Raw genomic sequence first — 24,946 nt, 5'->3', positions numbered from 1 at the left:
GAGTTTGACAAACAACCACTTAAGAAAAACAGAGAAAGGGGGAAAAAAAACTTTCCGTAATGAAATGTGGAATTGTGATGATGCTGATATGCTGCCGCAGGCTATCTCTCCGCTGCCACACGGCTCTGACGTGCTTGGTATTGTCTCGACATGCCTGCCTGTTGCTACACTGTCCCTGTGCTCGGCCTGCACACGCTCCCTGGAATGCATTACAGAACTCTGCTCAGAGAAAAATCAAAACATCAAGCAGAGTTGCATGCCCGTGCCCCATGCAGAGGCTGTGTGGGCAGCGGTGGAAAGTAATTCCACATACAAAAACCACAGAGGTTGAGCTGTTGTCCCTCCTGTGGACAGAAATCTGAGAAGCAGGCAAGAATGCGTGAGGGCTTGGTCATGGCTGAGCTCAAAACAGATCTTGATGTGTAGACAGGTCTGTTCAGCTTGTTCTCATTCCTGTTCATGCTTACAACTGTTTTCTTTACTTTCAGGAGCCACTTAAGTATGTGATTTGTAGTAAAGCAGGAATGCTGGTGCAAAACAAATCACCTTGTGGGGTTTTCTCTCCTGCAGAAAAAGTGAGAGCATTCTTTCTGTAGTTCGTGTTGTGCTTTTTCCTGTACCGAAACTCAGAAAATCCCACCTCATATTGCTACAAAATTCCACATCCTTTGCTTTGGAACCAGGGAATCCATTTCCACCCCATGAGTTCCTGCTTCACTCTCAGAAAAGCCGAGAGAAGAATGAGACCACTGTGAACCAAAGGCACTCTGTGCTTCAGAGGACTTTTTTAAACAAACAGAAGTCTCAGGTGGACTGAGTGAAGTGACTATTACTGCAGTATGTCTATGCAGCCTAAAACAAAAACACATATAATATACACTTAATATGGGTGCTGGAAAGTGTTTGAAAAGTGCTTGGATTTTGAATAAAGTCCTTCAAAATGTTTGAAATGCAGTCTTACATAGTTTTAATGTGTCTCCCTTTTATAGAATACTGTCACATAATATAATTTGGGTTGTTTGTAGAACAATCACATCTAATTTGAAGGGAAATGATAATCTATATTCTGTTTATTGTATATAAACAAGTAAATAAGGCTTCAAAAGTGCTTGACTTTGACTCTGGACAAAGTGCATGTATCCTGAATATGTATTTAGAAATAAATAGGCTATAGTACAGTGGATAAAAGAACTATGTCTGATGAATTAGGCCATAGTCTCTTTTTCCCATGTAGCTCCAGGTGCAAAGAGCAGATAGGGCCGGCTAATAACAAACATGGCTGCTTTCCCAGCCTTTCCTCCCTAGCTGCCTGTTTCCTGTGCGTTTCATTGATGTATTCCTGGATACCCTGCCTAAAAGAAACACATTTGAGAATGAAAGCAGTCTTGTGAATATGAAGATGGGTAGGCATTTGTATGATACATGCATGAAGAACATGCAGGCTGCAACTAACTATTGTCAGAAAATATGGAAAAATCTGCATCTCAGTTTCTCAAAGTACATACGGACGTCTTTAAATGTCTTGTTTATTTAATTCTCCTTCTTAGCGACACAGAATTCACGTTTCTGAAATGAACGGTTACGTGAGAAATAGTCACTGAAAATCTGTTTACACAGAGCCGAGAGGAGCGGACAGGAGAGGTTGCAAGGAGAGGTAAAAATGTAAATTGTTCAATATGAATAGCATTTGGCGACTCTTTTGCACAAAAGACATGTTTGAGTTGTTCCCGCTTCTAGCCCTGATTGTGCTGATTCCATAGAGCTGCAGGACTTCTATATTATGTATATGTTTTATAGTTGACAGTGAAATACAAGGCCATAGTGATTAAAATGTAAAAAGAGTTAAAAAAAACAACAATAACAACCTTAAACAGCTGGGGTTTCAGAGGGTTATATGATATATAACAGAGAAAAGCAGGATATCTTCATAGTCGAGAGGCTGAAATAAAATGTTTTCGCAATTTTCCGATGAAAAATTACTTAGGCGATTGTCAAAATAGTTCCACTAATGGTTGCAGCTCTTCAAGTTGAATATTGATATGAGAGTACGTGTGCTTAGTTGGGCTGTTAGCACTGCTGTTATTGCTAAAGGGAGGAGGTATGTTGGTGTTGTTACATGGGTCTCACACTTACCTTGAATGCTGATTAGGAGGAAGTCTCCAGTGTGTGTTTGCTACTAGAAAGAGAAAACCTGCACCTGTCCTGTTTTGCTGTTTCTCCCTGAATGTTCACCTTTTGCCTATTTTTTAAGTGACCCTACAAACCAGGTGTTCAAATACCCAACAGTAGTTAGGGACACCAGTCAAAACTTGCACGTTTCCCTCCTTTATAGTTGCAGAGTCCTGATTATTGCCATGCAGAGGGATAAAAAGGGAGGGCGTGTTAATTGCATTCTGCTTCACTCTGTATCCATGAACCAAGACTAAAACAGTATAATTACTGGGACAACTGTCTGATGTTGTCTGATTAATAAAGCAGATGTTAATTTGCTTGGCTTTTGTTGTCATGTATTATAAAATCAGTGTTTTTTTTTTCTTTCCATGAAAATAAAAGTTTTGCAACACTGCACCCTGGGCTGCTGTTTGAAATGAGATGTGGCTCGCATGGAACTGGCTCGGCAGCATGATAAACCACAGTTGCAGAGCTGGCTGGTGTTTGCCAGGAAGTGCAGTGCAGGACAGCAGAAAGCTGCAGGTTTTGCGCCGTGTGCGTGTGTGTGTGTTTCTGGCACAGAATATGATTTAGCAGGGCACCACTGTTATGCAACACTAGCTGACTTATCGCAGTCCAAATGACTCTGTATGAATTGATTAACTCTGCGGCCTGACTGTTTATAATTGCACTGGGAGTGCACTGGGCTATGTGCTGGACACGTGCCAAAATCAATGACTGGAAATGGTGTATAACTTTGCCACTCTGTTGTTGTGGATCTTGTGTTCTCTTCATGCCTGTTCCACGTGCCTTTAGAAATTGCTTTTCATTTCTGACAAATAATGCTGATCACTGAGGCTCACCTGAGCTTTCTGAGGCCTTAGTTGGGGAATTAGGCTGCCCTCCAAGCTGCAGGGGACAACACAGTCAGCCAGGCCTCTCCGGAGACATGGCAGAGAATCCCCCTGAGGTTTTCTGCAAGGATAATAAGCCCTTCCTTTGTTGCCCTCTCTCTTCTTCACTGCGCTGGTCCTCATGTCAGCTCACACTGAAGCTTCCCCCCTGTCCCCTGCACTGCTGCCTGCGTTGTTAAATCGCTTACCTGGCAAGATTGTTATGTTTTTGCCTTCATCTTCTCACACCAAAAAGGGTTAATTACAAGATTGTAGAGTACAGCTTGTGCATGAGGCATACTATTAATGTCTGGTGGCAGCACAGCAGCTATTATGCCAATGTGAGAGGATATTAATCATGCTTTCACCTTGACTTTGGCTGTGCTCTCCTTTTGACTGCTGCTCTGTCAGCTGAGGATCCTATTGTTTCCTCATAGCAGCACTCTCATGCTCCTCTTGTTACTGATATTAGTCTGTGGGGAATCCTCGTTCAGTTGTTCCCGTTATGGCCGCCCCCGTTTCATCTCTGCAATCAAATTAGTTGATGTGCTTCCCCCCCTGATTGCCGGAGAGGTGTATTTGTTGGCCTGGCAGCTGTTGATCGATGAATAGATCAGTTTGACTGATGAAAATGAACTCCAAAGGATGTGTAGAGCGTCTTATGATAGATTTGATTGCATCCTCTGGAGGCCTTTTAAGCCGCCTGTGGTCAATGCTGCTGCTGCTGCTGTGGAGCTCATGTTTCTCATGTTAGCTCAGCAGGGTCCTGACCCTTCCCAAACCGCCTCATAAAACCATCACAACTCCTCGTCTTATACAACATCTCCTTGCCACAACCTGTCCAGACGGCCCCATCAAAACGGAAAACAAATGAACATGTCATCCCCAAACTATTCCATTCTTATAATGCCAGTTCAGCAACACAAAGAGTTCCTATTGTGGGTTTCATGTTCCCCATGAGCTATCTGTTTATTCTCTGACAATGTTTTCATTCTTCTCTCCTGCCAGGCTGTTATCTGATCTGAGCTTTCACTTTACGTGTTTTGTGTTTTAGCAACTCATACACTGATGCACACATAATATGATTGTTTCTTCAAATGCTTGATTGTTTCTGAGCTTGCAATAAATTCAACTTTATTCCAGTAATGTCGGTCAAATCAGGATTGTGTCTTTGTAGTCCTCTGTGATTTGGCTTGTTTGCAACCTGTGTAATCATGCGGAGGATGTGAGAGGATGGAGCAGTGGATGACTTCCAAACATCACAGGCATCTGTCATATTGACACCTCTGCTGTGAGAATCTGTCGGGTCACTGTCGACTGACCTCGCTGTATTGTACGCAGTTGTACACGAAGACCTAAGTGCTCTCACCAACCCTTGACCTGTCCTCAGCAAACCCACATTAGTGATGGAAAATTATAAGATTTTATTCATGCCGATGCCATTATCTTCTCTGCTTAAATTTCCCATTCTTCTGTGTAAACAGATTTTCAGTGAATATTTGTCATGTGACCGTTCATCTCAGCAGAATCAATCATGGCTTCACAGTGTCGCTGAGGAGCAGAATTTAATGTTTTTAACAGGATGTAGTTATTTCAAACCATTTATTTTTGGTGACGTTTCATATGAGACATGTAGAATAAAATACATTTGAAAGAAATGTCACAATAGTTTCTAAAAGAAACTTTTTATAACCTTCGATGATAATGCCTGTTCTTACAGTTTCTTTCCATGTTAAACAGTGTATTTTTTGCAATTGCTCTTTCTTTTTACTGGCATTTAAAGCAGCACTGTCATCTTTCATTGTGAAATTATGCCACACTGGACAATTTCTTCCTTTTTATTGTTGCAAGTTTCAAGCAGTGTAGATGCATGAGTTTGATTAACCCCTGAAGCATACAATTCTGATTGATCGGACAATTTGTAAAGGGTCTTAGGTTCCCATATCCAACTCACACTACATACTGTAACTGATCCTCATGCTCATGAATGCAATCAAACTTTCTGCAGTTTAAAAATCAGCAGTTCGGAGCTGAAGGGTCACTGACTCTGTGTGGGAACATTCTTCTCCTCTGAGCCCAAAGCTCTCGGCTGCATGGCTAACATTTTAACATTGATTAGTTTGTTTCCAATAACAATGGGCCAATGTGAGCGGCATGCAAGTAATTGGTATTTGTTTGTGTCATGCATGCTGGTCGTTTCGAGGCAGGTTGATTTTCAGGAATATTATCGACTGCCTCCATTTTATTTCCACTGTTTGTAGCTGCGGGCATGGCGAGTAAATGGCTGTACTGGCCTGAGCCCAGCTAGGATTGGCACCGGGCGAGTGACCGATACTCAGTGATGGGCACACACAGCGGGGTTCCCTGGCATGCAGTGTGTGTGACCACTGGATGGCCCCAGCCTGGAGCGGCCAGCGGTGCACGCTACACGCTGCAGCACGATCAAAATACCACGATCTAATTGACATTTTGATTGACCCGCTCTGTTTATCTGCAGCTCTGAGATGTGTGAGCAGCGCTGGGCTCCACTCTTGATTTGTTTTGCTTGTGAGTGCCTGTGATCAGAGAATGAAGTAATAGCAGGCTTGGGGAAGTGTTTGGCGGGCCCCCTGGCTGAGCCCCATCCCCCGTCTTCTGGCACGTGGAGAGGGCTGAATTATAGAAGGCAAACACACAAACTATTCACTCAGCCCTCCTCCTCCTCGCATCAACACTGTTAATTATCCTGCTGCTGCTCTCGCATCCCTTCTATTTTAATCCTTTAACTGATGGAAACCGCTTCTTTTCGACGCACACACTTAAGCACACACGGAGGCGTGTGCCAGCCCCCTGCTGAGCCGGGAGTATTTGTTTTTGTAACACATAGGTTTTCTTCTTTTCACTTCTAAAGAGGCACATATTTACCTTTTTTGTTGTGCGAACAGAGGAAACGTGTTCCCCTATAAACACCTCTGTGCTGCCCCGGCCCACACTGTCCTGTTTAACACGGCACGCTGCTGGGAAATGCCCCCGTTGCATTGGGGTTTAATCCAAGTGTCCTGGTTGCTCAGTTCACCCATGCAAAATGTTGTCAAACACAAATAATGGCTGAATTTTTACTACAAAATAACAAGTGGAACAATTCCAATATTATAGCAATAAACCTACAGTTGTGAAATCAAATGCATGACTGCCAAGACGGGAGCTGTCAGGAGGAACAGCAGGTGAAGGAAACCTTCCAACAGCTCGGGGAGCGTTCTGAAATCTAAGTCGCGCGGAAACGTTCCCATATAAATCACAGATCTTTTTCACCTGGAGGAGCTGGTGAGCTGTCTGGCAGTGAGCCTGTGTGGGGACGGTTGCCAGTGTGTTTTCTGTTCAGAGCAGGATTGAGGTGGAATTGTTATATTAAATGTTTTTTTTAAGCTCCTGTGTTAGTTATTAGGGCTCCAACACAGTATGTAATGAGATTTTTTTTAGGGGCGTCCCGGAGGCTCACAGGTAGAATGCATTACACTAAAGCCTTGTCTCAGTGGACCTGGGTTCGAATCCGGCCCGAGGTCCCTTTGCTGCATGTCTCCCACTTCCAGAGGGAAAGTGTTTTTTTGTCTTTTTATCGCATTGTGTCCATTTTGTGACTTTGTGGTCATCTTTTTTGTCTTTTTATTTCACTTTGTGGTAGGGTTGTCAAAAGTATCGATACTCAAAAAAGTATCGATACTAAAACGTTGTATCCGGATACAATACTCATTTTAAAAAAGTATCGATACTGATCGATGACTGAAAAGTGTTATTTTCTCTCTTGGCGTCCCAGAATGAAGCAGAGAAAAGTCGACTTATCAAGCTTGCCTAATAGTGTGCACAGCATACAACCTCAAAATATATATATATACATACATATATACATATATATATATATATGTATATATATATATATAATGTGTGTGTGTGTATAGAGTGCACTTTTTTTAAATCTTATTTTACTTACTCATACATTACGCATACTCATCTATTTCTTATACAACAGCAATTGTAAAAAAGAAAAAGAAAAAAGCAATCTGTTAATCTCCAACATGAAAGAGTCATAGTGTCATAGCATCCTTTCTGAGTCAGGTGTCCAGGTTTACACAGTATCAACAGTCCAGTGCTAATTATTACAGTGTGAGTGTGTATTGAGCACCTAGAGGTGAGCGTCTTATCAGACTGCCAGTTGACAGTGTGAACTTTGGGCTTTTGGCACAACACCAAACACTCCTGGTGAGGTTAACTACACAAAACCCACATTTCTTACCGACCAGTGAGCTGCTAATAATCAACAGGTGTTTGACCCATTTCACCAGACGGCTGTCACAGGAAAATCCCTAATCACAAGTGATTACACAAGAGCTGCCTGTAACTACATTTCAACACACACACACACACACACACACACACACACATAATACTACTACTACTACTACTACTGCTACTACCAGTGTAATTGAAATACTTACTTGTGCTTCGGCTCATAAACTTTGTTTTTACCTGCAGCCATTTTCACCCGAGTGCCTAATTGGTACTGCACATGTGCATTTAACTTGGCCCAGGCAATCTCACAATCTCAGAAAAAATCTTTTTGTGTCTTTGTAGTTTTGTTGTGTCACTTTGTGGCCATTTTACATCTCATTGTGCTCTGTTTTGTCACTTTGTGGTCTTTTTTGTTTCTTTGTGGGGTTTTTTGTCACTTTGGTCATTTTGCATCTCTTTGGTCTTTTTTGAGGTAGGCAGAGAGGGTAGGGAAAGGCAACGTGTCACTTTGTGGCCATTTTGCATCTCTTTTTGGTCTTTTTATGCCACTCTGGTAATTTTGTGTCTCTTTATAGTTTTGTTTTGACAATTGGTGGCCATTTTGCATCTTTTTTGGCTGTTTTTTCTCTGTGGTCGTTTTATGTCACTTTCTGGTCATGTTGCATCTCCTTTTGGTCTTTTTCTCTCATTTTGTTGTCAACTTTTTTGGTAACTGTCTTTATTTGGTAATTTTGTGTCTTTATAGTTGTGGTATGTTACTTTGGGGCCATTTTGCATCTCTTTGTGGTCTTTTTATGTCACTCTGTGGTCATTTTGTATCTTTTTGGTCATTTTGTGTCTCTTTGTAGTTGTGTTATGTCTTAAAGTGGTGTTTTTTTCCCCAGCTTTTCATGGTCAGTACCTGTCTCTTTTAGTGATCAGATGGAGGCCAGGGGGTCCCTGTCACAGTCTGTAATCTGTCTGTAATTTGGCAGATCCTTTTGTTTCTAGAGTTCAGGCAGGACTGTCCCACAGTGACCATAACTTGCATTTCAAACAATGTGATTTCCTAGAAGAGGTCACCTTAGTTTGAGACAGGTATTGCAGAAATAGCATCTCTGTGAGCTGGCAGGGGACAGAGAAGTGCTGCCTTTGATGTTCACAGAAACGAAAGCAGTTTAGATTGTCTTATCAGAAATAGCTATTGTCCCATGAGTTTATACTCAACTGGTTTGTGTTTTTTCTGTAGAATTTGGTGTTTTATTGTCAGAGTTTTGCTTTGTCATGCGTGTGTTACTCCCTTTTGTCTCTGCGTGTACCTGTCCTCGTGCATGAAAAGCTCTTCGTCTCTCTAATGGAGTCATAGTTTGCAGGCAGGCAGAGAGGGTAGGGAGAGGGAAAGTGCAGCCTGGAGCAGACTCCCACTTTTCAAACCTCAGCAACCGACTGCAGCAGCAGCAGCAGCCAGGCAGCCACCTCATTAGAATTTTTTACATTCCTCTTCAGGCAGCAGCACACTGCTTCCTCTCCATTGCTCTTTATAATGCATAGCTTTTAAAAGCTGACAAGCTTAAATCTGAACCTCCTCAATAAAGTGAAGTCATCTATAAAACCACGTCAAGTATGAGGCACTAAACCAACTCTGTACTCTTAATGTATTTATGGACCATCTGCTAGTGATGGCTTTACATACTCTAAATCACTTCCATACCAGCCTGTTTAAGACTATCACCTTTTTGTTTTGACGGGGCAGCTAATAGATTAGAGTGTAAGAAGAAGTGATCCTTCTTACTTCAGACAAGCAGACCACCTAAGCTGTTAGCAATGCAATTAGCTTTTTTTTTAAAGAGGTAAATGGCTCTCGAGGAGTTGGACAAAGGCTTTCATTGTCAAACTCCTGGCCCACCCAGATAACGACATTGGAAATAGGAAGGGGTATACCATTTCTAACTATAAACTATGTCAAGTGCTTTAAGTGTCTATTTATCCTGCTGTCTCTCCCACGTAAGACATGAAACCCTGGTGGAGTAGTGTCTGGATAAGAAGAGAGGAAGGATCGAGGACACCCTGCTGGAGATAATGGCAATGAATATATCCTGGCGCTCCTCCAGAGCTGTCTTCTTGTGTAAGGCTGGGAGTGAAATTCACTTTGCCAGTGGTTAGCTATGCCCATTACTCACTGAACTGTGCTGCAGTGATAGCGAGGGGCCCAGAGACGGGGCAGAGCAGCAGCACATCACAGAACAATGGCGGTGATGGATGTCGATACACTGCCACCGGTTTTTGAAGTGCTCCAACTACACGCGGCGTTTGCATCGCATGTGTGGTCGGTTGAACAATTCATTGGTTCAGTTCTCATTTCTATCCCAGCGTTCCACTTCATCCATCCAGAGCTGGTCTTTCATAGATCAAAGTTCTCTGTGCAACTTGGCTGCAAAGATAGAAGAATGTAGTTGTAAAGTGACGGCAGACTGTAAAGTGTTTTATAACAGACTATCACTGTGACAGGCAGTGTTGCACTCCACTCGGAGAATTTGCCCAAACATGCCCTTCCTCTCTTTCCCCTCTTACACAGACGTTCATCACTTCCTCCACTGAAATTGGTGGAATTCCAGGATGTGGGCTCGCGGTTGGATGATGCTAGTATCGTTTGTCTGCCAGCGGGCCTGCCTGTTTTTCTCTGAGGGTGTCAGGTTCTCAGGTTTGCTCAATCACACAGGCAGGTTTGTGCTTGGTCCTCAGCCAGATGCACATACAGGAGGAAGGGGGGAGCAGACAGAAAAAGAGGTTTAAAAAAAATGCAGATGGGAGACAGAGGAGTGGTGGAGTTGCTTCCTGTGCATCTGTTGTGCCTATGGGTGGCTGTGGCGTAAGGCTACACCTCAGTAGCTGTGCAGAGACCTCAGTTTACCCCTCAGTCCTCAAAAACACCCTTCAGTGTCAGGAGTCAGTGGATTTATTATGACTGCAGAGGTTTTCTCTTCTGAAGTTTAAATTCTCTGTCTGACTGGTGCACAACCCAGTTGGAAAGCTTGCTCTCTTTGGCTCCACTTTGCAGCTTTCCGAAAGGTTTTTCCAAGTAGCAACCTTCAGGGCTGAAAGTGAAGACAGTGCAGAAGTGCTTTAAATCTGTGTTGTTTCTAATGGACAGCAGAGGGTGACACCACTGGCTGCAAAGAGAAGACAACTTGTATAGGAGTCTATAAGAAAATGACCCTTCTTCTAGATTTATTACCTCAGTAAACATTTTCACAAGTTTATGGTTATTTTGTGAAAGCACCAAAAGTCAACCCTACACTGTAAAAAACACAAAACAAAAAAGTATTTAAGTTATTATACAGATTACAATTACTGATAATATAGTAAATATGTTAGAGAGAGAGAGAGAGACAGAGAGAGACAGAGAGAGAGAGAGAATGAGAATTTTACATTAAGCAATACGTGTGTGTGTGTGTATATGTTTATGTATATATATATATATATATATATATATATATATATATAATGTTTACATGGAACTCACTGTAATGTAACATTCAGCAATTGAATGATCAATCCATCTATCAAATAAAAAATATGTAATGTCCCATTATATTGATTTACAGATTTCAACTTCGAATTTTATGGTTAATATTTGTAATAAAAGTAATTTACTTTTGTTTTTCTTGGCACTTAATAACATAGAATAACCCTGTAAATAAAACAGTTAATATCTGTAATTTATTTATTTAGTTTATCTATTTACAGTGTACAATATCATCAGAATATTAATCTCAAGGTATTTGGTAAAACTATTGTGATATTTAATTTTCTCCATATTACCCTAGTCAAAAGTTTGAACACTGGCAACGTCCATCACTTTTACACCATCAACGGGGTTTTCACACATCAGTTTGAATGAGTTGAGTCAGTGAGCCATACTAACACAACACAGATAGTTCATAAACAATAATTATCTGCAGTTTTTCTGCTCATCACAAATGTATCCTCCTCTCCTCTTTGATGCGTCTTCCTTTCTTTCCAAATTCTAGATCAGTGTTTGCTTCATCTCTATTTCTCTAGTTCCCCTTGCATCTAATTCATTTGGTTTCCCTGGCAGGCATCATATACACAGTCACAACGAGGTTCCCGTGCCATGCAATTTTCAAAGACTTCACTATGTTGGAATGGGGCCCCGGTCTTGCACAGGACAGAGAGATCTTTGTGTCTGCTGCCCAACAGCCCAGTCAGCCCTGAGAGCTGGGGAAGATTAGGGGACAGGGCGAGCCAATGGGCTAAATGGTAGGGTGCCTGTTTGAAAGCCATTGGTGTCAGCCAAGCAGCCCCTTAGCCCCATTCAAGCACGCAGTAATTACAAGCTTGTAGGGCAATCCTTCGGCTCCTTTGTCTCCGCTTTGGAAACACTTGCCCAGTCCACTGGGAAACTTCATTCCCTCTGTGTTTGTAGACCCAGGACGAAGTGTCTTTCAACTCCAGCATGCTGTCCTTTCTCTCGGGGACATCGGCCTCGCCAAGCCAGCACAGCAACAGGGATCTCCCAATAGGAGGCCCTGGCTTTGACAGAGTCTAGCAGCCCACGATGATACACAGGCGGCAACCTCCCGGTCTGAGCAGTGAAGCAAACCCTGAAGCGCCTTTAGTCTGCATTCATCCAAAAATCCAGCAGGGGTCGCTGACGTGGTCACAGAAGAACTCCGGTCCTATCTACCTCAATACAAAATGAGACAATTTCTCACCTGATTTATTACAACAGAAAAAATTCTTGTGGCAACATTATGGTCTCAATCACTAGTTTCAAGTCTTCTTCAAGACAATATGATGATAACTGTCTAAATAATGGTATGAATAATAAAATACCATAAATAATAATTTAGAAGAAAATAGATGATAAAGCAGGTATGATCTTTGGCGTTGCTACCTCTTGATTGACGCTACCACGGCAAGCTGTCAATCAGGATAGAAGCAGAACACGGCACTGTGTATATCTAAACAGCCATGAACTTGTTTGTTGTGTTTTAAGGGCATCATCTGTGGAAATAATGGATCAACACTGTTGACGACCCGGAGCCTCACCAGGAGCTCGTTCGGAGTGTTCTCTCCAAATTAGTTTGGTTGGAATACCAGAGCAGGATTACGGCTGGTATTATCAAAAGTACTCAGTTCCATGTTGCTTTGTTTATTTCCATGTTTACATTTTTCACCACCAACTTTTCAACCAATAAGAAATGATGGTACAAATGGATTTCCAGCCCTCCACCTTTGTACATGGCCCTCTTCAAATCTTTTTTTTAATTTGGTCTACTTACAATTCTGCACTGTGAAAGCAAACCAGACTAAATACAAAATGGACAAAATGTATCATTTTCACTTTGATTTGGTCTAAGCAAATGGACTTGTAATGTCTTGTTCAGCGTTCGGTTGTACTAAAAGAAACTGCAAGAAGTTGCTGTCGGTAAGTAACGTACATTTAAGCGTTAACACTTTATTTTTAGATACACCTGTCCTCACACCTCCCTAGTCCAAATATGGTCTCTCCCAGTTTCAAAAGCTAAAGATGGCGATGGATGTAACGCTGAACTTGCGACGTCACGGTGACTACTTCCATTATTTATATACAGTCTATGATGATGACTCAGGTTCTTATTTTTTGTGAGTCAGACAGAAAGTCTCAGACCCTCGGTTGATTATTTTGAATCACCACCATTCAGTTCTGCTGACTGACTGCTGTCTGTCACACACCTCTAACTCCATGTGTGCGTGTGTGGAAGGCCTAATGTGTGAGTCACCTGTAACACATTCAGGAGTCTTTATAGGGGCATGTTGCTCTGTCAGCGCAGTCCTGTGTCTAGACTCGTTCCTACAACTACAAACTGTATCAGCTCAGAGGTGACACCACCAGCCCTTCGCCTGCATCTGCACCGCCCACTTTGCTCAGCTCTCGACGAGCCTGACAGACCAGCTGGGAGGTCAGAGCCCCAATTACAGGAAGTTAACCTCATTTAGTCAACAGGCTCAGGCTGTTTGGACATGTCCCACAGAGTCGTAAAAAAACATAAAATCATCTGTTTAATTCTGCAGGGGGTGGATAGAGCGTGGCAGGATGGGGTGGCAGGAGACTGTTGTGGGGTCTCTGTTTGTCTTTCAGTCTCTGTGCCACACTCCTTTCTTTTAATCTGACAAGACCAAGAAGCCAGTCTGCACGTTCGTCAGCAAGAAGATTAGCTGCATGCTTTCTGGGACGTGTGTGTGTGTGTGTGTGTGTGTGTGTGTGTGTGTGTGTGTGTGTGTGTGTGTGTGTGTGTGTGCGTGTGCGTGTGCGTGTGTTTTGCTTCTTTTCTTTTTCCCTATGGACGCTCAGCTCCAACACACGGGATAGGACCTGCAGTTTAACGTACGTTCCCCTGACTATTTTCACTCCTTTTCATGTCAGTGAAATTATGGTGTTACTAGGACATTAGGTTTTTTTAATTCATTAATGAGTTTTTATTAATCTACTCTCATGCCCTAAAGAATTCATTCATTAGAGGAGTGTATAGTTGATGACCTTCCATACGTGACAGATGAAAGATCACACTGGCGAGATTTTTCTTTCATCCTATTTGAAATGGTTACATGCTGGTTTAGAATCTGAAAATTGCCCTGTCCATTTTATCTGATGGTCTTTGCTCCAGACGGCTTATTATGAGGCCCTAATGTGAACCCCTCCATATGAATTTCTTGCTCAAGGACGCTGTTCATTACTGCTTTATGTTTGTGGTTGAAATATGTAGGAGCATAATGTTATTGGGAGATTGACACACTGTCGGACTAGAACAGGGATGACGCCGTTTAGTATTTTAATGCTGCTTGTTATTGGACGAACAGAAGAAGTTTCAGAATATGCACAGATTTGTTGTCAGAAAATACTCTGTTGCGTGTGTGTTTTGAAGAAACGCTGAGTTCGGATGCTTTGCCCGAGGCAACCTGAAACCTGAATCATCTTCACTGCCTTGAGATTTACACTTGCTCTTTTTTCGTGACTTGTAAATTGATGTTTATAATATCAAACAAATGCATTGTGGGGGGAACATTTGACCCATCTCTCAGCTCACTGTGCCCCTGTACTAATGTGTCGGTAACATGCTATTATGTACTTTTGTGGAGTGTGTATCTGCAATAATCTGGCAAGACAATATACATCATGATACATGTATAATTTTAGGAATAAGGAACACACCATCATATGCATAAAATCTCATTTCAACTTGCAACAACACTTTATTGTCTTTTACAAAATGGAACAAGAAACATTGTTTTAAATATTGAATTAAGATATTGTGATTAACACATAGAAGTTAAAATAAGATAAAAATAAATAATACATAAAATAAATAATATTACCGATGATGATGATGATGATAAATAAATAAATTAAGGGTAAATAAATTCAGGGTTTAAAAAAAAAAATTAAATTAAACTTCCAGGAATTTGTATAAAAATAGATTTACATTTGAAAAAAACGTGTACATTTTCCCAAATTTATCAAGCTTGTTTTTTTTTTTAAATGCTTATCTTTTTTACAGAGTGAAAAGTCATTCCTTTCAGGCAATGGAAAACTTAACAAGCAATACATCGATTGGCCTCCAAAAAGCAAACATTGAGCAGGGACTTTACGGAGTTTGAAGTCTCCAAATCATCAGAGCAATGCATAATTTAAGGGATTTAGAGGCATCTAAAGTTTCCTTTATTATGCAGTTGGAACAGTGGGATCTACATTTGCATTTATAAGTATTTATAATTTCTCACACCCATTATACTTCTTTGATTCATTTTCTTGTTTAAAGCAAAGGTGAATGTCTTCTTTCTAAGTACAGTATGCGTCTTAGTTAGCACAAGTTGGCCTCGATGTTGGGATACAGTGTGAAGGTGGCTGTGCTGTAGGCCCGTCACAGTGCACTGAACGCTAGTGGCTAATGTGATCACAGCCACAGCCAGGCAGGGCTGACTGGGAGCGGAGCCTTAATCTCTCCCAGTGTCTCACTGCCAAATTGGCCCGATTTGTCAGGCAGAGGATCATCACCCACTTCTCAGATGACTTTCAAAGGGCCCCTTTTGCTTTTTGATGTGCTGCTTGGGATATTTGATCGAGAAAACTGCAACTCTGCACTACAATTCACTAATGTTGGCTACTGAAGGGGCACACAGACAAGCCAAGAGTTTCTTTTTCTCTCACTTACTGTATATGCAATCTTAGCTGTTTCACCTCAATGATTAATCTGAAATTGGTTTGAAATGTAGGCTCCCTTATCTGAAATTGAACATGTCACGACTTCTTATTGGCTCTTAAAAAGCCATCAAAGAATGTAATAACATGTAAAGATGTCCTCACACATTTTCACAGGAAATGTTACATGAAATTAATCCTGTTATATGTGGAAGGATACTAGTGTCCTTTTCCTGAAACTAGGTGTTATTAGGTAGCAAAAAAATTGACATTTTTTTCCCACTTAACTTTCAGAAATGAGATTGTAATTACCATTGTGCTTCCTCCTATGTCAAAGAGAGTGTAACACGGCCCTGATCACAGCAAGTCAAGTCTAAAGTCATCTGGTTTTCTAATACTAAGGATATTATTTCATCAACTTATTCATTTAAGACTTGCTCCCCAGCTTGGGTTCTCTTATTCCCAGTCTTTTATATATGTGAGGGACAGTGGTGTGAGTCAGGAAACAGATCTGTTTGTGATTATCTTCTCTCCAGAGTACTTATACTAACTGATTATTTCACTTCTTTTCAGGTTTTGGATTTAGACAAATGCCAAGTGGTTACATCAACCCAGTAGCAGTATGCAGGCTTGAAGACGTGTGCTCGCTCCTTCACTTTTCTCCGCCCAGACAATCAACCTGCCCATGAAGTCAGGGAGCAGCATCCCATCCCAGAGGCAGCCATGTCTCCCTGCTAAGTGCCTTTAGCCTTTTGCACTGGTGTTATGACAGCCTGAAGCGCCCACCCATGGAGCGCACTGTTGGGGGATCCATCCCCGCCACTGATGAGTTTTACACCCGCCACCTCCGTTTGGTCAATGGAGGCACTGTGCCCACCCGCACAGACAACGTCCATGGCACTGTGAGCACAGGAGTGCCTAAAATGGGTGTACGGGCTCGGGTGGCTGACTGGCCCCCGAGGAAAGACATTGCAGGGGTTGTGTGGCACTCGGCTACAGAGCCTGAAAACTCTGGTGTGCCCTCCACTGGGAAAAGTCACATTAAGTTAGGCTCTATAATGAGCCCTCAGGACTCGTCAATGCTGCGAAACATTCACAACACTTTGAAGAATCGAACCCAGGCTCAGTCTAACAACTACAGCCCTGACACCCGTTACCTAGCCCCGGGAGACTACAGAGGCCCTGCACATAGAAACCCACGGCAGAGACGCATCCGTCAGCGCAGCAACAGTGACATGACTATCAGTGAGATGGAAGGAAGTGGAGACAGCGGGGAGGACTGGGGTCCAACAGCTGGAGCCAAATGGTCTCCTCTTCATCGTGAATACGGTAGCACCTCCTCAATAGATCAGCATGGAGCCTCTGGAGAGAGCTTCTTTGAAATGCTAAGGGGATATCAAGGGGACAAAGTGGACCAGCGGAGCCCTGCTCCAGAGAAACTGGAGGACATGCTGAATGTTGGGCCCAAGTCGGCCAGCACTGATCTTCAGGAGGATGTTGTGGACAGCCATCCTCCTAAAGCCAGAGATAAGCCCCCGAAGAGACGAACGAAATCGGAGACAGGGGGTGAGTCTATATTTCGGAAACTTCGCAACGTGCGGGGTGAGTCGGACTCCCCCAGAGCGGGGTCTGACGTAGAGGATGGTCGGACGGAGGACATGGGCCCCCTTTTCAAGCCCTGGGTGTGTCAGAAAGGCTTTGCCCACTACGACGTTCAAAGCATGCTGTTTGACCTCAATGAAATCACTCAGTTGCGACAGATTGCAGGCAAAAGGAAAAACACCACCACAGGGGCATCTGCTGCTGCTGTCGCCTCGGCAACCTCCACACTCTCGTCCACACACAGTCTGACCTACAGCTCCCCAAGTGGCAGCCAGGAAGAGCTCAGTTCTCGGGACAGTCCTGGTCTGGACGCTGGGGATGAACTGAACAGCAACGAAATGCTGCTAAGCTGCCCCTGCTTCCGAAACGAGATCGGCGCTGACGCCAGTATGAGACGCAGATTGGGCATTGGAGGGGCAGGGTATCTTGTGGGAGGTGGAGCAGGGAACAGTGGCTCGGGGAGCGGGGAAGGAAATTTGTACGAAACATCTGTAACAACACACTGCACTAACGCTGGAGTAGCAGTGCTGGAGGGACCAAAGGAAGGCCCCAACACGCTTAGTGAAAAGGGCAAACAATACATTGTGGAGCATGTGGACCTGGGGGCCTACTACTATAGGAAGTTCTTCTACCTTCGGGGTAAGACTATCTTTCATTATGTACTCATTAGCATGTGAATGTGTGTCGTATAAAGCAGTAATGTACTAATATTACCCAACAGATGTTTTTTAATGCTTCTCTGCCACTTCCTCCACCTCAGAGCACTGGAACTATTTTGGGATGGACGAGGCGCTGGGTCCGGTGGCAGTGAGCCTGCGCAGGGAGAAGCTGGAGGAGGAAAAGGAGCACGGCCAGCAATATAACTACCGTGTCATCTTCAGAACCAGTGAGGTCAGCCATAGTGTCCTACAGCCCAACCTCAACCTCAGCACCGCATCACATCAATCCTTCCTGCTGTGGAGTGAATCTGCCCGCAGCTTTTAACGATGCAGCCCATTATTGTTCTTGCACTCACAGATTTGGGAAAGGGAACTACACCCATTTTTAAAATTCATGTATGTTATTCCAAAGACCCCTTGGTGTGTATAGTTCAAATAAAACTTTGGCTGCCACATACAAGGGAGACCGGCTTGAGGTAAAAACCAGTCCAAGCCCTTGTTTCCTATCATGCAGCCAGCCCTGGGGCAATTCAGCTGTCTCACAGTATCAGCAGTGTGTGAAGAAACTTGAGGAAGTGCACTCATCTTCCAGCCTCTAAGGCCTGTCAGTGCCTAACAACCTCAAACCACTGCATGAAGCGTGTTTCAGTAAAAATAGACATAGACATATTCATAAAATAGTCATATTTAGTTTCAATGTTGGCTCCCAGTCTCCTGTGTTTGATTTGGGTTAGGGTTTGTTATTTTTAACATTTGGGTTTATTATATAGACAATGTGATTAGACTGAAGTACCATGAGACCCCTGCCCTCTGTCCTACCTACACAACATGGGGAGCATTGCTCCATTGTAAACACAAGCACAGCCTCAAGCTCGTAGGAGAGAAAGTCTTGTCCAGCTGCTTATGATAGCCGAGTGATTGAGTTTACTCCCAGAGCCGAGCACAATGCACACTTTGTGTAAAACAGAATGCTTGGACACACCCTCCCACCTCTTCTTCCTCAGCTTCTATTTACCCTAGGCCCTGAGTTGTAATTGTTTTGTTTTATATCCCCTTCTTTAAGGTACAGAAAGAGGATGTAATTACTTTTTTTTAAAACTGCAGCAACTTGTTTGTTTTTTCCCCTGGTTTCTATGTGGGCATTTCTTGATATCTCATCTCCAAGAGATTCTTGAGATGCATTCTTTCCCCTCTCACAGTCTTCATTGTAATCTTGAGCCCAGAATCATAAATTTGCCTCTAAGGGCTTTAAAGACCGTCTGTCCTTTGACCCTCAAAGCGGACAAGGAAAAACTCCTTTAACGGGGGGAAAAAAACAGTAGGGAGTTGCAGTAATCTAACCTTGAAGTAACAAAAGCATGAACTACTTTTCTGCAGCCTTTTGGGACAGGATGCATCTATTTTTTGCAATGTTACCTTGATGAAAAAAGGAAGTCCGTAAAGTTTTATATGGGAGCTAAAGGACATTTCCTGATCAAAGATAACCCAGAGGTTCCTTATGGTGGTGCTGGAGGCAAAGGTATTGCCATCAAGGGTAATTAAATCTTTCAATAATGTATTTTTGGAGGCGTAGAGGCCCCTGCACAATAACTTCAGGCTTTTTCTTGTTAAACATCACAATATTGTGAATTTCCCATGTTTTTATGCCTTTAAGGCATGCATCAAGTTTAGGTAGCTGATTAATTTCACACAGCTTGATGGATATAATTGGGTGTCATCAGCATAACAGTTAATCGAATGGGTCCAAGTACAAAACCTTGTGGAACACCACAACTAACATTACTGTGCATGGTAGGAGGATTCATCATTCACTGTCTCCCTCCATTCAGCTGACCACTCTTCGAGGTTCTGTCCTGGAGGATGCCGTGCCTTCCACCTCGAAGCACGGCACCACCCGGGGGCTGCCCATCAAAGAGGTGTTGGAGTACCTTCTCCCTGAGCTGGATCTGTCCTGCCTCAGACTGGCCCTGAACACACCGAAAGTCACTGAGCAACTGATGAAACTGGATGAACAAGGGGTAGGAGGATGGAGAGTTCTGTAACGGCACTTTTTGCAGCTCCTAAGTTGTACTCTGTTCTGACATGAACTGTTCAACTAGAAATATTGTGTCTGCTTCTTTGCTGTCCCCCCAGCTGAGTTTCCAGGTGAAGGTGGGGGTGATGTACTGCAGAGCGGGCCAGAGCACAGAGGAGGAGATGTACAACAACGAGACAGCTGGACCTGCCCTGGAAGAGTTCCTTCAACTGTTGGGAGAGAAAGTTCGCCTCAAGGGCTTCACCAAGTACAGAGCCCAGCTGGACACCAAAAGTAAGAACACCTAAACACACACACACACACACACACACACACACACACACACACACACACACACACACACACACACACACACACACACACGCACACACACACACACACACACACATATATTGTGAGATTTCCATGTCTATTTTGATTATGAATCAGGATTAGGTGCTATATAAGAATCAAAACGCTTAATGCACAGCGCCTGTACTCAGAAGCTGTCCCTATAAACAAGCCGTCAGGAATTTGTGTAAATTGTGATGTTAGAAGACGCCTCGATCAGACGGAGCACGCTTTGCAGTCTTCTTATTTTATTGTTGCTAGGCAACTATCACCAAATCAACTATCACAGCAAAACAACAACAACAAATCAAATGTATATGCCCGCATTAGTATGCAGCACCATAATCGTATTTAGATTCTTAGACAGATTCAGAATGGGCTGCAATTAATTATTTCACACATGGTATCTACTGCACATTAAGATTTATTTACATTTACAGTGTGCTCTAAGTAGTCTTGCTACTTATATATATATATGTTTCAGTCCTTTCCAAATAATTGGTCTGAGAAACTGGAGTTTTTCAGGGTGTTTCTGCAAAAATGTGGGGCACTCAACAAGGCAAAAGCAGCAAGCAAAACCTCATTCTCACTGAAAATAATTTAAAAAAAACCCTCTAAACTGGTAAAACTTTGTTTTTGCGATCAAGTCTTTATTGAAATTAAACTCCAAATTTACAACAAAGTATGATGTGTCTAAGTTAAACAACACCAGAAAGATACAAACTTAGAGACACAAATACTAAAGGAAATAAAACACTAGGAAAAGAAATGTAAATTATGAGTGATAGATGAAAGAGAGTAAATAAATAAATTAAAGCAATATATACAGTGATTAACATATTTATTCCACCACCTGTAAAAAAAAAACGAGAAAACATAAATATTTCAGAAATCTTTCAAAGTTTGTTTAAAACTATATTGTTATTTATTTGGCAAATAACAAACTGAATTGACCTTTTTATAGCCAGACTTGAGCTGGCTCACTGGGCATCTCTGAGAAGTCAGGAATTAATAAAGCAGAACATTCAACCACTAAAACTAATTTTTCTGTTCAGGAATGCAAGTAAATAATATAATTTGACATCTTAACCAAGAAATAAAAACGTGCTTTATTATTTTTACAGTTTTTTTGTAAAACAGTAAATTTGAAATTCATGGATAACAATAATAATTATATTTTAACATTACAAGTATAATTTTGATAGAAAGCTTCTACATACTGGTGTATTAACCATTACAGAAACATAAAATATGATTTTGGTAATTACTAATGCTGTTAATTTAGGACAGCTGTGGCATAAACCGGTGGTCTAATACATTTGTTAAGAACTGTATATATATATAAAAAAAAAGGGGAAAGGTACCAAAAATGGGAAGCATAAACCGCATAAACTGTGTGATCGCGCCCTAAAGCTCATAATGTGTTCTAGGAGATACCCAAAGTGAGCATTATATGTCCCCTTTAAAAACAACCAGTCATTGCAGTTGACTTGGTGCCTGGTCACTTACAAGACTGTAAATAGAATGTGTCTTTGGCCTCAACTCTACAATTCTGCTTTAAATTAGTTTCACTTTCATATTGCCCTTTATAGTGCTTATACTTTCTTCTTTGTCTTACTTTTGGTCAAATATTTCTTAGCACTGAATCTAACTGTTGTTGTCCTTGTGACACTTGCACTTTTATTTCATCTCTTTTCTCGTATCTTATTGTCTTCTACAAAAGTCCCTCTGTGGTACTAATGAGTGCATGTGGATAATTGAGTCAACCTTCAGGGAATCTGTCTCGACTAAAACAAAGTTTATAATTTCTGGTACATGGCCTTGTTGTCCACAAAGAAACATTGAATTAAAGTCTACTTTTCTAAACATTTAGACACTGTCCATTGTTCTGCAAACTGTGCTGTCACACAGAAAGGTGCTCCACTTACACTTTGACATCGATCCACAGTTCACTATTGTCTTGTGTTTGGGCTTCAGTGAAATTGCATCCTGTCCTGCACAGAGAGCGTAGAGAGAGAGAGTACACATGTGAGAGAGATGGATGGCAGTAATTGTGCAATGGGCCTCAACGCTGTATTGCTATTTTTCCCTGCAGCGGATTCCACGGGTACTCACTCCCTGTACACGACGTACAAGGACTATGAGATCATGTTCCATGTGTCCACTCTGCTGCCTTACACACCCAACAACAAACAACAGGTAACGATGGACAGTCTTTGTGGTATACCATTAGTTAAATATTAGGAAATGGAAAACTGCTTTGTTTGGAGCACACGGAGCAAAGAAAACCTTAAAGAAAGGGGGAATGTGAGGAATGCATGCTGTGACTTGTGGCTCAGTTATCAGATTTGATTCTGATCCAACTTTCATTTTAAAGAAACATTTATTATTTTCTCATACGATGAAATGCATCATTCTATATAATTAATAATTTGCTTTCAAGTTCCATACTTCTGTAATTAAGACTGTGTTGTTTTGCAATGACTAGTTGCTGAGGAAGCGTCACATAGGAAACGACATCGTGACCATCGTGTTCCAGGAGCCCGGCGCTCACCCCTTCACTCCGAAGGCCATTCGCTCTCACTTTCAACATGTCTTCATCATTGTGCGGGTGCACGATCCCTGCTCCGACAACACATGCTACAGGTGGGTGTAATGCAGAAGTAGAAAGGCACTTTGAGAATACAGAACTCCTGCAAGGAGACTCCCATTTCCTGAGTTGTATAGTCGTTCTTCCAACTTTGATGTGTTTGTGAGCTTTAAGTTGTAATGTAGAAAAAATGTGGGCACTGCAAAGGAAAAATGTGTCTTATTTTGTTCTTCAGTGCCTTCAACATGTTGATAGCTATTGTCAGTCTTTGTACGACAACGAAGAGCAAAGGAAACGGATCAGGTGCATGAATGGAAGCGGGCCTACCAGGGAACAGACCCAGCAGCCCAAATGTTAGGGGTTCCCCTGGGCTTTACCCACAAAATATCACTTGAAAAGTCTACACAAAATGACTACAAAGAGGAGCAAAACAACCCCAAAGGACATAAACAACAACAAAGAGACAAAAAACAACCAAAAGAGACACAAAATAACTACAGAGACACAAAGAGACAACAAAGGGACACAAAACAACTAGTGTGTGTTTCTTGCTCCTGTGTAGGAGAGGTGATGGTGTCCTATTGTCTCTTAATCCAACTGGACTCAGGCGAGCCGTGAAAGATGATCAGGAACTCATTTTTCCGATTATTCCAACACCACGAGTGCAGCACAAATGCACTTTCTCACATTGTTAACTTAAGTGAAAAATGATTTGTGTAATCGCTCCTGTGATTCGAATCCTCCCCAAAATATAACATCTTCTTCCTCCTCCCATAGTGTCATGAAAGTCAGGCCTGTAGACAAAGAGACAAAGAAACTGTACCGAAAGCGAAACCTCCTTGGTGGAGGTAATAATAGTTCAACTTGAGATAATAAACAGCCCTTTGAGCTTCGAGGTGTACAGTAATTGTGCAAGGAACACAATGGAAACAAGTCTTTTACACATGTCCTGTGGTTTGTCAAAGGAAGGAAGGAAGGGAGGAAGGAAGAAAAAGCAGAAAAACCTCTTCCTACATAAGTATAGGTTTTTAAAAAATCTACCAAAGCCTTGGAAAGGTTTGGAGAATGGAACTTGGGCCGGAGGTTAAGGGTAGCCCACCAGCTATGAATATATAAGACCGTATCCAGAGACCGAGGTGACTCATTACAATTTTAAGTAGGCCAGACTGACTGAAGCCAGTAGCAAAAATTGAATAAAAACCTGGTTTTAACTTCCCGTCTCAGTGCAGCTGGACCCTTTTTATGGGACCTTTAAAAGCTCTGCACCACTTTCAGTGCTACCAGCAGTGTTGTTCTTATACAGTAGCATTAAGACAAAAGCATTGACTGGAAGGCATGAGTCGAACATAAAAGCCTGTTGCGTGACCGTCCTCGCTCTCTGGATTGTGTGTGCTCATAGCTACTGTATGTCTGCAAGAATATGAATTAGTTTGATTATGATCAAATGGAATAGATTGGCCGTGCAGTAGCTGTCCAAACTGATGGGATTCCTCCTCCTCCTCCTTCTCCTCCGCTGGCTGATTCTCAGCCTCGTGATGATCAGACTGCAACTCTGTGGCGTTCCCACTCACGTATCCCACACACACACACACACACACACACACATACACACACACACATACACACACACATACACATACACACACTTTCTCTGCTCTGCATACACAGATATGACATACACACATCCCTCTTACTCCCGTTTCTCCTTTTTGCCTCTTTTCTCAAGCTCACTTGCACACAGTTACACACACATGCGCACACTTTTTCCCGTGCACACTAATTCACTCAAAGGCTCACTCTTCACACACTCATATAATACAAGCCTCCCCCCTCTCTCTCTTTTCTTCTCCCTCCCTGCCTGCCTGCCACTTTGCCTTTGGGCAGCGTGAGCCGGAATGGTCTGAAGGAGTTAGCGCCATGCACATGAAGTGCTCTCTTCACCCGGACATGCATGTGAGCGGAGAGGATTGTTGAGAGCAGAGTCCCTCAGTGCTCACAGAGTCCATCACAGGAGCGGATGGGTCAGGCCAGCCTTCTGTCTCTTCGCTTGCACCAGTGTCAAATTTGGGCTAATTTATTTGGAGACCTTTTTTTTCAGTGGACACTTTTATTCAACTTGCTTTTTTTTTTTTTTGCACAAAGGGGGCATGTTTGAGTTTGGTTGAAATAGAGAGGCGCGAGACACAGAACCCTTGAGGACAATCTAGCTACCCCACCCAGAGAAACTCACACTTTCCC

The 24,946-nt window shown here is 42.5% G+C and overlaps 1 protein-coding gene across 1 annotated transcript in view; it reads left to right on the top strand.

Annotated features, from left to right (window-relative positions):
• The window catches only part of LOC131987897 (signal-induced proliferation-associated 1-like protein 1), a 46,998-nt gene that overhangs the window by 6,558 nt on the left and 15,494 nt on the right, over nucleotides 1-24,946 (top strand). The window contains exons 2-7 of the mRNA XM_059352812.1: nucleotides 16,066-17,733; nucleotides 17,855-17,985; nucleotides 19,583-19,771; nucleotides 19,887-20,061; nucleotides 22,214-22,317; nucleotides 22,607-22,764. Of these exons, the coding sequence (XP_059208795.1) occupies nucleotides 16,281-17,733; nucleotides 17,855-17,985; nucleotides 19,583-19,771; nucleotides 19,887-20,061; nucleotides 22,214-22,317; nucleotides 22,607-22,764 (2,210 nt within the window). The 5' untranslated portion in view covers nucleotides 16,066-16,280. The remainder of the gene's footprint in view (nucleotides 1-16,065; nucleotides 17,734-17,854; nucleotides 17,986-19,582; nucleotides 19,772-19,886; nucleotides 20,062-22,213; nucleotides 22,318-22,606; nucleotides 22,765-24,946) is intronic.

Source organism: Centropristis striata, chromosome 16 (genome assembly GCF_030273125.1).
Source record: "Centropristis striata isolate RG_2023a ecotype Rhode Island chromosome 16, C.striata_1.0, whole genome shotgun sequence".
NCBI classification, from domain to species: Eukaryota; Metazoa; Chordata; class Actinopteri; order Perciformes; family Serranidae; genus Centropristis; species Centropristis striata.
The sequence above is the reverse complement of the archived record's forward strand: the minus strand, read 5'-3'. Positions and strand labels throughout refer to the sequence as shown.